Source organism: Chelonia mydas, chromosome 1, assembly GCF_015237465.2.
Source record: "Chelonia mydas isolate rCheMyd1 chromosome 1, rCheMyd1.pri.v2, whole genome shotgun sequence".
NCBI lineage: Eukaryota > Metazoa > Chordata > Testudines > Cheloniidae > Chelonia > Chelonia mydas.
Genome location: NC_057849.1, coordinates 111,248,487 through 111,265,126, shown reverse-complemented (window position 1 = coordinate 111,265,126; position 16,640 = coordinate 111,248,487). Strand labels below are relative to the sequence as shown.

The following is a 16,640-nucleotide window of genomic DNA, read 5'->3' as shown; positions in this document are numbered from 1 at the left end:
AGTTTTGAAAATCAGTGTGCTAGCTTTTATATAGTTTTCCAACACTCTCACCTTTCTGCAGTGTTCCTGTTCGGGGGTGGGGGCGGGGAGAATCTATTATCTAATGCTGCTGTTCTGGCAGCTTTCGAAAGAATTTAAGCAGGTGTTTTCTAAATGTTCTAAGGACTTGGCTCTTTTAAAGCATTTATTGGAAACAGATATTTTCTTCTTAGGAGTTTCTGGGAAATGACGTTACCAGTTCAACTGATTTAGTCTGTACCAGTGAGGCTGAAGTATCTGTTCCATTAACCAGTGAGGCTGAAGTATCTGTTCCATCAACTACTAAATGTGAAGAACCAGACTCAACCACGCAATCCCCCCTCACATCACAGACTTTGTCAGGAACCGATGACAAACCTGTTGATTTGTCAACTAAAAAAGAAAATGATCCAAATTTAACAGAGTCCACAAACCAAGGTAATGTACTTTTGGGGCTTAAAGTCACATTCCTCTGTAGAAGTGTGTGTAACCAAGATTGATTTAGAGTGGTACTATTCTGCTGAGCTACTTGTAATCATTGGAATAAATGAAAATTGAACATGTGCATCAAAGATGATTCTACTATTATATGAGACCACACTACTGCATGCTGCTATTAAATATTGATTCATTGTCCATTGTGTACAAATTAGGGGGTGTGGCAAAGTTAGTAGTAGTTAAGGCTCTGCAGTTTTGCAAAGAAAGGGTGGTAATTTGTCAAGTAAATTGTTCTATAGGGGGCCCAAAAGAACCAATATATTTTTCTTTTATTGATAAATGTTTAGGGAGCCACTAATCACTTTGGAGTGTCCCTATACATTGGCATTCATGTGAAAAAGAGGAGGCGATATAAATTTGTTGTAATCCCTGGATTTATAGCTGTATTAGCCACTTTCTGGATCTTGGTGTTATGTACAGTTATAAAGTTATGAGTATGCAGTGGGGAAAGTCATCCTTGCCATGCTCCTTTCTCTTACACCTTTCTCTCTCATTGTGATAGGAAGCAGAACAATCGCATTTGGATTTGACACTACTTCCGGCTTGTCATTTGCAGATCTGGCTTCAAATTCTGGGGATTTTGCTTTTGGTTCTAAAGGTCAGATACAAACTTCTGATGATAAACTCACGTTGGAATTACTTTTGATGTAACTTTATGCCAAGTTTTTATGTGCATTGAATCTCTACTAGTTCATAAGGTACTAAATTGTAAGTGACAGAATACATGTAAACTAAATGTCTTTTTCTAGAAATGGTATAGTTTATGAAAATTAAGAAACTTTGTGTATAATACACGAGTGTGTGTATATTGGAGCGTCTGGAAAGATGTCTGAAACTTTAAACTCTTTTCATAACTAGATAAAAACTTCAAATGGGAAAATACAGGAGCAGCTGTATTTGGAGTACAGCCAGCCAGTAAAGGAGATGAAGATGAAAATGGTAGCGATGAAGAAGTTGTACATAGTGATGATATCCACTTCGAACCTATAGTGTCCTTACCAGAGGTAAGATGGTTTTTAGTCATAGTTTAGAGACTCTGTTAAACAAGCATGTCCATGAAACTAACACATTGTATTAGTAAAACTGAAAGTATTCTATAACTCTAAATTATCCCCACTTTAGCAGGCTTTGCATTTCATTCAACTTGGATGCCAAAATCTGCTGTTTCTAAAAAAACAATAATTTTTGCTTTCCTGAGGCCCCGGATGGACAAAAAATCAGTTCTCCACCAGAGTTAAAAATAAGCTATGCGGTATTAGATGCTATCAGGGCTAAACATTTTTAGGGAGTCTCCCTGGTTTCCAATAGGATGGAACACCATGATTCTAATAACCCTGTTACAATTGCAACATTGTATGGAAAAGCGACCTTAGGCATATATTTTTAAAGCTTCTGAAATTACTTTAACTACTTTGAAGCCTGTACAGCTTGATTTATACAAGGGAGCCTGAGTTTGTGTGCAAAAATGCACAATACTACCAGTAACTCTTTTAAGAGCTCAGGTGGTTAAACATTATTCTGTGAAATATGTGGTGTACTCAAAATAAATGATTGGAATACACTTGTTAGAGTGCTGCTTTGACCTGTAGAACTCGCTTATGGCTTTATTACTTATTAGTGATGCAGCCATCCCAAACTCTTGCTAATAATAAAACTGTTATACCACACCATATATTCTGGGCTCTCCCCTCCAAACCTGGGTGAAAACTTGCCAGGACCACTGAGCAATAATGTGGGAAGGGATAGCACAGTGGTTTGAGCATTCACCTGCTAAACCTAGGGTCATGAGTTCAATCCTTGAGGGGGCCATTTAGGGATCTGGGGCAAAAATTGGGGATTGGTCCTGCTTTGAGCAGGGGGTTGGACTAGATACCTCCTGAGGTCCCTTCCAACCCTGATATTCTATGATAAGGAATTAAATAGCACAATCGGAGCTAAATTAATCTGAAGATAAAGAGCAAAGTAGGCAAAAGAAAGATGTTCAGGAGCTGGTAGGAGGTGGTAGGCCTACAGCGGAAGGTGGGTAGAACAGTGGAGGAAGCTTTATGTAACTCAGTTGTTCAGATTATCCTAGCACCAATTTCTTAATGTACAGTGAATGCAGTCTGGTAACTGGTGATGTTTAAACCATATTAGAAATGTTAATGAGGTGTCTTTTTGGGTTGTATTTAAAATCTTTTCTAAAGACAAACTTGATTTTGCTTTAATTATAAATGTGGTGTAACAGTGTCAATGGTAACATTTCTCTAAAATCCTGCACAGCTCACTCATCTTTCCCCTTGTCTCCTTTTAATCTCCCTTGCCCTTTCCACTCCCCCTTCCTTTTTTTTTTTCAATGTGTCCTTCCACAAACAACCTTTCCTCCATTCACCGGCTCACTTGTTTGTAATGCCTGATCTTCTCAAGCTTTCATTTGCTCCAAAAGAGAACTCTAACAACTGTAGTTTTAACATTTGTAAAGAGACCAAAAACTGGAAAAATGCACAGCCAAACAAAGCAAATACATATCCTTCATGCACATATCTAATCCTGCACCTTCTACTTGTTTATGTGGTCTAGTTATAGAAAGCAAGTTCTTTGAGAACATTCCCTTGTCTGCAGAGAATATAGCACACTACTAAAAGTAACACACAGCGCTATGTAATGCTATGTAAAAAATAATGCAAACTCCTCCAGCACACTTGTATCCCAGCAAAGCTTATACATTTGGCTGGGACCTCTGCCAAAGGATTCAGGTGTACAAACCTGTAGAAAAGAACTTCTGTGCCAGAAACTACGCCCCAGAACATGTCAAGGACTCTTAGAGCAAATTTAAATTTTCTAGGCCAAGCAGTATTTGAGAGATGACTTTATAAAAAGTCAACTTTCTAAACTGTGAAATAAACCTGACTTTTCAACACCCTGTCTGAAACAGCTTGTTCATCTCACCACAAAGTCCGGAATATATCTCTTCTGGCTACAGACCTGCCTATGCAGAACTTCAAATAGAAAGTATGTTTTGGAGGAAGTTTTTAAAAGGGGGGAGAAGGGTGTAAAATCAGGATAATAAAAAGCTATTACCCATTCTCTGATGCATGAGTAGATTCCTGGTGACCATGACTGTCTAGGAACTGCATGAATATGCTGTTTTTGCTGCTTTCTAGGTGGAGGTGAAATCTGGAGAAGAGGATGAAGAAATTCTCTTCAAAGAGAGGGCAAAACTCTATCGATGGGACAGAGAAGTCAATCAGTGGAAAGAGCGGGGAGTTGGAGAGATAAAAATTCTATTCCATACACACAAGAAATATTACAGAATTTTAATGAGAAGGGACCAAGTTCTCAAAGTGTGTGCAAATCATGTAATCACAAAAACAATGAATTTAAAGCCCCTGAATACATCAAACAATGCTTTAGTATGGACTGCCACAGATTATGCTGGTGAGTTTGAGAAGATCTAGTGTTTTGTGTAGGTTGCTTGAAAACGCCTAAACTTTTTTTCTTCATGTATATGACAAATAAAACTGTAACTGATGTTCAATAGGCTATGATAATCTGTTTGGGAATTTAATTTCAGATGGCGAAGCAAAAGTAGAACAACTTGCAGTTCGATTTAAAAGCCAAGAAATGGCTGATTCCTTCAAGAGGAGATTTGAAGAATGCCAACAAAGTTTGTCAGAACTTCAGAGAGCACATGTATCCCTGGCAGCAGAACTGTCAAAGGAAACCAACCCTGTAGTGTATTTTGAGGTTTCTGCTGATGATGAACCTTTAGGACACATAACCATGGAACTATTTTCCAATATTGTTCCTCGAACTGCTGAAAATTTCAGGGCCCTATGCACAGGGGAAAGAGGATTTGGATTCAAGAACTCTATATTTCACAGAATAGTTCCTGACTTTGTGTGTCAGGTAAGTGCAAGTTGAAGATTTTTTTCGTAGAATAAAACCTGTTTTCATTTCTTAGAGCTAAGACCATTTGTTATGTGGAATGAGGAGTTTACCAAAGATTTTGATTCAGTGGACAGGCTTTTACTCCCTAGTTTAAGAGTGTACTACTTGTCTGAAAAGTGGTTTTATTTTAAAAAGTTGTAGGATTCCTCTTCCTGTAGCTCAATGATTTCCATATCAAATTTGCTCATTTACAAGTAATTTTTTTCTAAATACTAGGTCTTCAAATATAACCTGCATCTAAAAGTCAGGCTCTGCTCTTTCTGACTCAGTGTGTCACCAGTAATAAAGATTCTCTAGGCCAGGTGCATCAAGGCAGTTGCCACGTGCCATGGATAATTTCACTTTTCTCAGACTGATTTGCACACTTTTCTCATCTGTGCAGACTAGATGCACCAGCTTCTGCAGACTCAATCTTTGGCAAACAGTGACAGTATACTAATGAGTACTGTTTTTTATATGGGTGCCCAGCCCATGTGGTGGTTGGTATTAGTACAGCTATTTCAGTTCTCAGATGGAGAATCTAAACTGGTGGGGGAAAGAGGCTACCTTTGTATGCACCTCATAGTCAAAGAATTCAAGTTGTCATCCGATCCTAATGCATTGGAGTATGGCGCTCCCATTTCCCAATTTAATAAGCATACTTGAAAGTCTCCATATACTTGGCTTTAATGTGTACTTGTTAATTCCATTCTTTACACTGATTTTTATTTAAATTTGTTTCACTTTGAATTTACTTCTGTATGTGGTGATCTCAACTGGTATGCTCCATAATGCTAGTAATGACCCGTCTGCTTGTTAATACCCGCACACTGTCCCTAGTATAGCTGTGGACTATTAATATTTTAATATTTTCATTTGTCTTTGCTTGTTAAGAACACATGGCCAACATATAGAGGGCTTGTCTACATAGACATCCAGGAAAATTAATCCAAATTGACTAAAGTTGTGAATTTGAAGTGGATTAGTTAAATCGTATTAAACCCTAGCGTGAACACCCTCATTCAGAATTGAAGTAGCCTTTAATTTGTCTTTAAACTAAGTCCTCTTGAATTTCAAAAGCAGTGTCCACACAGGGATTTAATGGGGTTAATTAACTTCAAATTCACACCTCTAGTTAATTGGGATTAATTTTCCTATATGTCCCTGTGACAAGCCCAAAGAACTTCTTACTTGCCCAATTTTGTACAGTGACCTCAAATTTGACAGGTTTCAGAGCCATGTTAGTCTGTATTCGCAAAAAGAAAAGGAGTACTTGTGGCACCTTAGAGACTAACCAATTTATTTGAGCATAAGCTTTCGTGAGCTACAGCTCACTTCATTGGATGCATCCGATGAAGTGAGCTATAGCTCACGAAAGCTCAAATTTGAGTAGATTCAACTAGAAAACAAAAAGGACACCAGTAATTCTCCAAGTAGAGGACTCTGTACCTTTTACAGTTAGGCCATAAATTAGCACATATGAAATCTTTATCCTTGCCATGAGCGCTTAATATTATCAGTTTTCTGTTTGCTTGTTATGATGATCACATGTACGGCTAAAACTAAAAATGAGAGACCATTCTGTCGTCTTTTGTCAATATCCAGACATCTGAGCTCTTAATATTTTTCTAATTCAGTTATTCTTAGAGGAAAACATAAAGCAAGTTTTCTACTTGGTAGATATTTGTGGGCTAGTAATGAGTTAATTCTATAAATGATTAATATTTTCAGGGAGGAGATATCACTAGGCAGGATGGAACAGGTGGACGGTCCATTTATGGAGATGCATTTGAAGACGAGAACTTTGAAGTGAAACACACTGGTCCTGGATTACTGTCGATGGCAAATCGTGGCCGGGACACCAATAATTCTCAGTTTTTTATCACACTTAAAAAAGCAGAACACTTGGACTTTAAACATGTGGTATTTGGGTTTGTGAAGGATGGCATGGATGTTGTGAAAAAAATTGAATCTTTTGCTTCTCCCAAAGGGTTGGTGAACAGAATTGTTATCACAGACTGTGGGCAAATATAATGTCTAAGTAGTGATTCTACAGATATGTGCACTAACAGCATAAATCAAAGTTGGGCTGTTGTAGACTAATTATGTTCAGCTTTTTTAATATTGACATTTCTGATGTATAAATGTAAAATTACAACTTATAGAAGAGTACTTTTTTTAATGAGTTAATTGACTTTGCATGTTGTGAAATAAAAGTTCAAACACTGGCATATGTTATCCTGATATTTGTTTTAAATGTGAAAAATTTAAAATTAAATTCTAGTCTTGTTAAAGCAATTATTTTCTTCACTTTGGTTTGTACAGGGAATACTACATGCATAATCTATTTTCAGTTATTTTGATTTGCTACTCTGATGTATCAGGATTTTGAATGCAGAATTTGCCATCATGCTTCCAAACTAAAGTAGTTCTATGTGAGAACTATTTCTTCTTCTTCCCACTGATGCACAGAAAAATAAAAAGCAGAGTGGCAATTCATTCTCCTTACCCTTCTTAAAAGCATTCAGCTTCAAATATAAGTTACCATCTGTTTCTCTAGGCGGAAGTTATCTTTCCTAAGTTGAAGAAAACGTGTGTTTTCTACCTGGTGGTTTGTCTGTGAAACAGCATTTGGGTACCTGTACCCTGAAGTTACTGAACTATTGCCTGTACATTATCTTAGGTTCCTGTCAAAATCTGACTGAGAACTTGTGATCTTCCTGTGGTATAAATTAATATGCTTTGAGACCAGCTGCTTGTATCACTGCTTTGTATATGGGAGACTGATTGCAAAAATACTTGTAAGGGCAATTTGAGTAAATAAAGAACTTGTAAAGCTTATCGGGTGGGGGAAAAAAACTGGTAAAAACTCTGGATCTTAAAGGAAAAATAACTATACTGTATTTTTGCATCTGATGTTACTGAGTGACCTTTTTGGTCCAAATACTATTTAAAGTTTTTTGTTGCTTTTTAAGATATCCTGTCTTTTCAGCTGTAGTAAATGTCTGCTAAATTCAGAACTCAGAACTGAGTAACTACATGTGTACCAAGGAAAAGATTTTTCACTATATTAAATAGAATTCTGTGAATTTAAAGCATGTCTTATAAATAGCAATATTATGTTCAGATCCAACTTAGGCTTAACAGTAAGGTGAGAGAGGCAATCTTTCACTGGACCAACTTCTGTTGGTGAGAGAGACAAGCTTGAAAGCTTGTCTCGCACCAACAGAAGTTGGTCTAAGAAAAGGCATTAACTCACCTACCTTCTCTCTCTGATATCCTGGGACCAGCATAATTACAACACTGCAGATATCATTGTCCATGATCAGTGGTTGGCACACAATTCAAAGCAAGGATATCTAAGGGTCACCCTAGATCAGGGTTTCTCAATATGTGGAATGGGACTGAAAATTGGGTCGCCAGAATTTTTCAAAGGATCACATGGCAGCTCCTGTTGCTTCTGTCCCATAGGGCTGACTGGGCTTGCCTCCCTGGTCCAGGATCCCAGAACCACTCAGGTTTGGCCCAGCCATCATGACGACAGGAGTCGTGTAGGCCAAATTTGTGCAAGTGGCACTGCAACCCCATGAACCAGGTCACAACTTCACTCTCACAAATTTGTTCCAGTTGCGGGGGGGCCAAACTAGAGCAGTGCTGGAACCTGGGAGGTTGCAATGCCCAGAGCTGACAGCTAAGCCCAGCCAGCCCCACAGCACAGGAACTGGCACTGCGGGGTGAGTGCCAGGCCAGACCTGACCAAAACTATCCCAGTATCTCCAGACTATACTGGTTCATGAGAGGTCATAAATATTTACAAATGGGTTCTGAGCCCATAAAGGTTGAGAACTACTGATCTAGAAATACCATACAAATACCATTTCACTAAAGTAGCTCAAAAGATAAAGAGCAGAAACACTCTTCTGAACAAACTGGTAGGGTCCACATAGAGAGCCAGTGTGCAAACAGGGCGTTGTTCAGGGCTCCTTCTCTGCTGCTCAGTTGGAACACAGTGCCCCAGTTTGATCAAACTCTGCCCACTCTCGACTACTGGACATACGCTTACACCAAGAGAAGTATTACAAGTACCCTGCAACCAACAAAACTTGTTTGGTTATCAGCCCTAGCCAATCTGGCATCAGAATGCAGCTAATAAACTGCAATCAAAAAACTGGCAGATGGACCAGGCCTACTGACTCGGGCTCATGGTGCATAGGCTGTGGGGCTGTTTAATTGCAGTGTAGACATTGACTGCTGCTGGAGCCAAGCTCTAGGACCTGCAAGGTAGGAGGATCTCAGATGTGGCTGCAGCCCGAGCCCAAATGTCTACACAGCAATAAACAGCCCAATGATCCTGAGTCAGTTGGCACAGGCCAGCTGCAGGTTTTTAATTTCTATGTAGACATCTCCTAGCTGACTCAAGGCCATTTTCCCTAAACCTTTCGTTCCTCATCTTACCCACATGCAATTGCTCCTTCTGTATATAATAAAATTAATATTTTTAATCATGAAACTTGCTGTGAACTAAGTAGATAATAAATATCTGAAAAGCAAATTTTGTCACTATTGCAAAGCCTTTTTAGTTCTAAAATGTCAGTTTGGTAAAATCACCACTTTTACCATACAAATCAAGTTGTGGTGCTGTTGCACAAATGTTTGATGTCTCAATCTTGCTTTGTGATGGTTAAAAGTAAACTAAGAAGGGTATGGCTTCCATGGTATTGTCACTTAAAACTTGAGAGCTTAAATAAAGTGGTCTGGCCAAACATTCAAAGTATACACATTTATGAAATAACTATATTAGCAACAGGAATCATGAGCATGGTTTATAACTTATCAGTAGATTTAGTTTTATATTAAAATAGTATGAGGAAACTGCTGAAACTAAACATCTTGCCTTGGATTTCAATTTACAAAAATTAATAAAATCTGATCAGGAGGTGGTGGCTTTTTCTGGTTAATGGAATAAAAACAAAGCTATACTCTAATTGTCTGTACATATGCCACTCACTTCAGCTTTGCAGAGTACCAAACCAATCTGCTGAAGGTCTGTTATAGTATGTCTCTGCTAGTCAGTAGGAGCATACAGGCAAAAAAAATAAATAAAAAAAAATCGTGTTTGTACTAGTCAAGGAAACTATGCTGCAACACTACTGCTAGCAACCATCTTTTAAACACAATTTTTGCTAGCATATTTCTGATCCCAGTGGGGCTAGGGCTAGCCCTGTAAAAGAAAATTGAAAATACTTTAGCTAACGCTATGTTCCTTCAACCCCTGATTTGTATTATCCTTTTTTGCTTATCTTTGGTTTAGTTAGAGTGGAGCAGACTGGAACTGAAAAACGTATCAATGGCACTCTAACCATCCATAAACCTTTTTGCACTCAGTTTGGCTGGAGAATGTCCTAATTTGCACTTATTCAGTTAGTCTTTCTCAAACTCAGTTAAAGTTTAGTTTTCTGCAAGCTTTAGCCTGATCCTGCATTCTACATGGTGGTTGCAGTCAAGCATGACAAGTGGAGCATGGTAACAAGCAATTCAGGAACCTACTACAAGCCATCTATTTGAACACTTCTGTATGTTTTGAGGAATTCCTTATTAACAGGCTCAAAGCTGAACAACTGGCCACTATGCCCAGCTTTGAAGCATTAAGCCTGCTAATGCAAGGACAATGAGAAGGTATATTTTCAAGGTCAGCATTGGCTTGATATAAGTAGCATTCTTTATTTAAACAAGTTATTACTCTCATGTGATGAGACTTCCAAAGTGCAATGTAACTTTTTTTCATTAGTCTCTCACCACTGAAAAGCTGTCAGAACAGTTTGGAGAGGTGCAAGAACAGCAGGGGCTCCCTATTGATTGTTTAAACTTAAATTCTACAGAACCTGCAACATTCCTTCATAATATGATGTACATGTGGACTCTGGCCATAGATAAAAATCTGAAGCATACGATACAGAAATGAGAATGAAGGTGAGCATGTGCGAACAAAACTAACCCCCCAGTACGGTACTTGCAACTACTGCATACGCTCAGAGCTGAAAATGATCAACCCCAGTTTGCATGTTTGAGGCACCAGGAATGCTGGAACATGAAACTGAGGTAGCAACTAGAGCGAGGCAGGGAACCATTTTTCTCTCTCATGCACATTTTCGTGATCAGCATCAGGATGAACTGTGAACCTTCTGATGTCATTTGCAAAAAGCTCGAGACCCACCTCGGAATAGCTCGGTGGCCAGGACACTCACTTGAAAAGTCGGAGACCTATGTTCCAGTCCCTGCTCCAATTAAACTGGAACAGCTCCATCAGGAGAAATTAAGAAACCCATTCTAGAATAGCTAATAGTCTGGTGGTTAGGGCATTCACCTAGGATGTGGACAAATGGCAGAGCAGGGACTTGAAGTTGGGTCTTTCACATCTGAATCCTGGGCTGTTCTAGGGGGTCTCTCTCTCTCTCTCATCTTGACAAGGAATGCTATCCTGGACCTGAGAAACCCCTAATCACTGAAGTTTAATCAAAAGTGATATGTTATTGTGAAGAATTCAAGTTTTGATTAATTGGCCTTTTCTAACAAAGTTTAGTTGAAAAATTCCTGGCCCACCTCTAATTATTACCCCAATGCCATGAAACTACAACCAAACGACGGCACTTCTCATGCTGGAGCATTCCTGAAATTACAGCCCATGCCATTATGGATGGTTCAGTGCACTGGAGGTGATTCATAAATTTGGTTTTGTACAGAATTTAGGGACCGTGGAAATCAGCCTTAGCAAAAGTAGAGAAATTTTCATTTGCCATATGAGCAGAATTTGCCAGATGCACTGTGACTAATAAACTGCATTTATTCCATCTTTTACAAAAATTCTGAATTGGTTAATTTGTATTCTTTGTAGATGTATAATCAAGGTACAGAATACATATAAAACAGTGCTATTTGTGCATTCATGACATGCTTAAAATTTTATTATGCAATTAGCATCTTGATTCAGAAAAACTCCTGATCTTTACTATTTTGTGTAATGAGGCCGCTGGCACCCTGGTCCAACTCCTCTCTCCCTTTCCCCTTTACTAGCGTATGGAGCATGCACTTATCAAACAGGCTGCGGTCTTGAAGTTTTAAGAAAGTGGATCAGCACCTGCACTCTCCCTACTCAAAGTACCAAACTCAAGGCAGGGAATGCACTGTTTACACTTCCAGTTGAAGTCATTTTAATATTAGACATAACTGATGAAAAAATTCTACATTTTAAAAAGGTTTTGGAAGAATTAAAAATGTTGACTGAGATAAATACATAAATGACTTTAAATGTACCTTATCTTCATTTTTAAAAATTCCATTTGTATGTTTTGGTCTCTAAAGAACATGAATCAACATACCTACCTGCTGTAGCACTGCAATGTCCATAACAGCGTTTCTGTTTGTTTACTTTTATACTAGCCCCACATGTAGGCTTTTTCTTTGACAATTAAGTCACTTGATCTATGGAACATTTCCTGTGCTGATTTTTAAAACATCTCAGTAGAGATGGGGAGAGACCGCTGTAAATACTACCTAGTGAAGTAAGTGAATGTGCATGACTACATTCCCATGTATAAGGGAAAAAAGGCAGGCCCTATCCAAAGGACTTCACATTGTTAAAAAATATCATCAGTAGTGGTAAGGCTACACTGACATAAATGTGCAGTACATTATGACTAGAGTGAAGTGAATAACGGAAAAAATGCATACAAATTATCAAATTCAAAAGCAAATGTTTGCTTTTTGTGAACATTCAAAAGTTTGCTTTTTGAACATTCAAAAGTTTAATTTCATTACGTGACGAGAGTTTGGCAGCACAGCCTGAAAAGTCGTTAGACTCTGGTTTCATCTGATCATGATGTTTGTTGCACAGCTGACATCCTTTCACCAGAATGATTTATCTCTGGCTCTCCTACTTTGTCCTAGGTTTTATGAGCTGCCTTGTCCCAGTGTCACTGATTTGACGGGTCATAGGTATTACTGTAGATGGTTCTTGGCTTTGAATTAGTCACAGAAGTAGTTTGGGAATCAGCAGAGGGATTGGAACAGAAGTAACAGGCTTTTGGCATACCTCTCTGTTGAGCAGGCAGGCTGCCACATTCTGCACAAGTTGGAGCCTCCATATTGCTGCTACCTACAAACCCAGGTATGGTGAGTAACAGTAATCCTGGCCGGAGGTGACAAATCCATGGGTAGATGTGACAGGATCCTCATCTGGTACATAGGGGTGAAGTTTCCTTGCAAGCTGGAGATGGGAGAACCTGATCTGGTAGGCTAAATATTGAGTTGACGACAGCCTTGAGGTTTCATACTACTTTGATGAACAGTAGGAAATCTCTGTGATGGAAGGGGAGGGCAGTGATGTAGCTATTTTTCAAAGTGTTTCTGCCTCCATGAAGTATCACTTTAATCTTGCCCAGGTTGATTTTAAGTTCTTCACCAGGTACTGGTCTCCTTTGATCAGTATCCTGGTTATGTTGGAAAGAAATGACTGGCAACATTGTAGTGCTGCACCATCTACTCCAGCTGTGTCACATAAACAGGCCATCAGTATAGAGTAGTTTGCTGTGTTGAAAGTTGCACAGAAATCAACAAATATTAACAGAGATGTATCTTCCATCCATTGCCACGGGAAGGTGATCTCTTAGCCCCACTAAGGTTTGTCTCATGTTGTGTCCTAGAATGAAGTCCACTGGCAAGGCATCAAGGATGCCAGCAGATGTCCCATGTTACATCTTTTTGTCACTATTTTGCAATGATTTAGCCAAGGAATGAATGGTTTAAGATGGAGAAGATGTATTCTGCATCAGGTGTTGGCTTTTTGAGGATCAGGTGGGTTGATGCATTTTTCAGGGAGGTTGACAGGTCAATTTCTTTAAAGGAAAGCTTGATTTTCCTTTAGTAGTGGACATACTGGTTTCCATGAGCCATAAGACCTACAGATCTATTCGGCAGATGCTGGCTTGAATATTCATCAGATCTTCTCTCTTTTAATCATTTGTGGTGGGGCCAAATTCTGAGAGGTGTGGGATGGTTAACGTGATGGGAACGTGAGTAAGTTCAACAAGTTCCTCTTGTATACAGTTGCTCTGTTCTGCAAGTATCAGGTGAGCTCTTCATCAGGCCACTTGGTTCACAAACAGATGCTCCTTAGCTGTAACTTGAGGGAGTTACCACTCATTAGGGTAGGTTAGATCCTCTTCTGACCAAGAGAACTGAAAGGAATAGTGCAGTTACTCACTCTACTGTATGCTGGCAGTCTGCAGGCCACACTAGGCTCACAAAGAAGCTGCTGCTTTTCAGCTGCAAGCAGTCACAAGCAGCATCAGCAGGGATAAGAAACCAAGAGATTGGGGCAGAAAGTAGCGGTGTGATAGCATTCCTGTGCCCTGCCTTCCAATACTTCCTTCTGCTCCCAGAGCCCCATGGCAGATGCTAGCATTCTTGCAAGGTGCCCTACTTCCTCACAGATGTTCTGATCCAAACTTTGTGGATGCCTGGGTTGATAAGTTCATGGAGGATAGGTCCATCTATGACTATTAGCCCAGAGGGTCAGATTAAAGGAAACTGAAGATTTGACATCAATCAGGGAAATCAGTCAGTCTTGATATCATATGATCCCAAAGAATGAATCTGTGTTTGAAAAAAGAACAAAAATTTAGAATTAAAAACTAAGGTTGCAATACAAACAGGATGTGCTATATTCAAAACACTCAGATGTGATTGCTGAAGCTACCAGCAGCTATTAATATTTTAAATGATTATTGCTATTAAAACATCAATTAAATAGCACAGTGCCATCCACCTGCACAATGTTAAGGAAGGTGAATGATGAAGTGCCAAGAGTAACAAAAATAACATTTTAAAAAGTAAGTGATGTACAGGCGGGAAGCTCCATTTACAAGGGCCAGGAAGGAAAAGTCAGGCCAGTTCAGGCAATGCGAACAGCGGAGAAGATAAATGTGTGGGGCTTTATACAAACTGACCTGGCTTCTATTAAACTGGCTTCTATTTTTTATTGGGGGGGGAGGGGGGTATAAACTATTTCACTGACTCAAGTCTCCTTTAGCAGCTCAGGACCTGGCTTGAGGCAGGGCAACGCTGCCTTGGGCAGGCACGGGGCGGCACCGTGCCCTTCAGAGCGCAGCCCTGGGAAGCGGGTGCGGCGATGCCCCGTCCTGCAAGCGGGGGTGGGGGGAAAGCCCCGCTTCCCCCCTCACTTTGTGCAGCCTCTGCAGGCAGCTCACCCCGCCGGGGGTAACTGTTCCCCCTCTGCCACCGTCTGGCAGCGCCTCAACCCCGGCTCCTACCCCCGACCCTGACTGTGGCTCCGCTCCTTCCCCTGCCGCCAGCTGGAGCCCCCACGCCCCGTGCGTCCCTCCCGCCGAGCCGAGCTGCGCCCTGTGAGCCCGCGGCCAGCAGGGGGCGCGCTGCCTCCCCCGCCCCGCACGCGCGCGCACACACACACACACACACACACACGACGGGCAGCGGCGTCCGGGAGCAGGCTCAGCCGATCCGCGCATGCTCCGTGCCGCCGGGGCGGCCAACTGCCGCGGCTTAGCGCGCGGCGCTTGTGGCCCGCGGCGGAGGCGGCTCATGGCGAGCCCGGCTCTGAGCGGCTCCGTGGAGCGTCTGAAGCGCCGCTACCTGCGCGGGGAGCCGGGGCCCGCGGGGGTGAGAGGCGCTGAGGCGGCCAGGGCCGGGGCGGGGCGTGGATGGAGCGAGGCGGGAGGCGGGGGACGGGGTGGGAGGGGGGAGCAGGCGAGGCGGGGGGGTCGCTAGGTGGGGGGGGGCAGGTCGTGAGCTGCTGGGGCGGCCCGGGGGCCGCGCCGAAGATCCAGGCTCCGTGGCAGCGGCGTGTCCCCTCTCCCCCATGCGGAGGCTCCTGGTCGCCGTAATGACCCCCCGAGGCCCCAGCCTCATCTGTGGGGCACGAGGAGGGGTCCCGCCCCCAGCCCGTGGCGTTGCGCGAGCTCCCTGCTGCCCCCCGCTGGGGAGCGGTGTTAGTTGCTCAGTTGTCATCCCGAAGTGGCCACCCTGCGCCGAGAGGGAGCGTCCTCCCTCTCTTACTGCTGAACAGTGCATCCCATGAAGTGAGCTGTAGCTCACCAAAGCTTATGCTCAAATAAATTTGTTAGTCTCTAAGGTGCCACAAGTCCTCCTGTCCTTTTTGCGAATACAGACTAACACGGCTGAACATTAGTTACTTCAGAAAGAAAGAAGCGGGGCATGGGGTCTATTAGTGGGGGGGCCATTTACATTAAGGGAATTTAATCCTATGGAGGTTTTGTGTCACGCTCCCTTTAGGTTTTTGTCACGCGTTGGGTCTCCCCTTCAGGCTTTGGCATGATTGAGTGGTGTGGCATTGGAAACGTGCACCGCCTTGTGTGCTCATTCTCTCTTCATGGGCCGCTGGTGAAAATAGCAGCGTGTGAAGGAGTGTGTGGAGCACCAGAATCTGCTCAACGCTTTGGGCAGTGAGTGAGCCCTAATGGCTGTGGGACATGAGGCGTAGTCTATATTCAATTTTAGGGTACTCTGTAGCACCCATTACCATATTACCTAAGGACTTACTAAATAAATACTCAGACCCATTTAACAATAAAATGGGAAGTGACTGCTAGTTGCTGACTTGTGACACAGCAACATAAGTGGGTTTTGAGAAGGGATTTGAAGGAGGATCAATTCAGGCAGGTCATTTCATGCATAAGGACAGTGTTGAACAAAGCAAAAGAACATATGTGGTGGCTAGGTGGGGGGTGGAAAGTGGTAGGAAGAACACGGATAAAGATGACAGACCAGAATAATGAAGGCCCTAGAAGATTAGAAGAAGAACTTGATATTATGGATAGAGCCCTGCAAATTTATATCCGTGGATGCAAATTGGTATCCAAGGAGCTGCAGAGCTCTATCAGGAGCTGCAGCCGTGAAAGCAGCAGCCTGGCAGGCCGCCGCTCCCAGGAGCCAGTGCCCCATGCTGGCTGCTCCTCCAGCTTGACTGTATCACCCCCAGTCCCGCACACCAGGCTCTCCGGCAGCTGTCTCTGGTTGTGCTAGTGCTGTGGGCTGCGCTGGGGGCAGTTCCCAGTAGAGGCCTGCAGTTCCACAGATACCGATTTATATCCGCTGATATTTGTATCCATGAATATAGATTTTGTATCCACACAGGGCTCTAATTATGGAATAGCTGGGAT

General features: G+C 41.9%; 2 protein-coding genes across 10 annotated transcripts in view; both read left to right on the top strand.

The window, feature by feature from the left end:
• The window catches only part of LOC102945770 (ranBP2-like and GRIP domain-containing protein 3), a 65,676-nt gene extending 58,953 nt beyond the window's left edge, over positions 1 to 6,723 (top strand). The window contains exons 24-29 of one of the 2 annotated variants that reach the window (XM_037897561.2): positions 213 to 456; positions 1,019 to 1,114; positions 1,375 to 1,520; positions 3,660 to 3,933; positions 4,070 to 4,404; positions 6,157 to 6,723. In XM_037897561.2, the coding sequence (XP_037753489.1) occupies positions 213 to 456; positions 1,019 to 1,114; positions 1,375 to 1,520; positions 3,660 to 3,933; positions 4,070 to 4,404; positions 6,157 to 6,459 (1,398 nt within the window). In that variant the 3' untranslated portion in view covers positions 6,460 to 6,723. Of the gene's footprint in view, positions 1 to 212; positions 457 to 1,018; positions 1,215 to 1,374; positions 1,521 to 3,659; positions 3,934 to 4,069; positions 4,405 to 6,156 lie in introns of those variants that run through there. The other variant, XM_037897568.2, reaches the window with a different exon arrangement.
• Positions 6,724 to 14,876: 8,153 nt separating this feature from the next.
• The window catches only part of CCDC138 (coiled-coil domain containing 138), a 70,774-nt gene continuing 69,010 nt past the window's right edge, over positions 14,877 to 16,640 (top strand). For 5 of the 8 annotated variants that reach the window (XR_005225162.2, XM_043536232.1, XM_037897533.2 and 2 more), the window contains exon 1: positions 14,982 to 15,120. Coding sequence is in view for 2 of the 8 variants with exons in the window: in XM_037897509.2 (XP_037753437.2) it covers positions 14,968 to 15,120 (153 nt within the window). In the remaining 6 variants the exon portion in view is untranslated. Of the gene's footprint in view, positions 15,121 to 16,640 lie in introns of all 8 variants that reach the window. The other 3 variants (XM_037897509.2, XM_037897549.2, XM_043536220.1) reach the window with 3 other exon arrangements.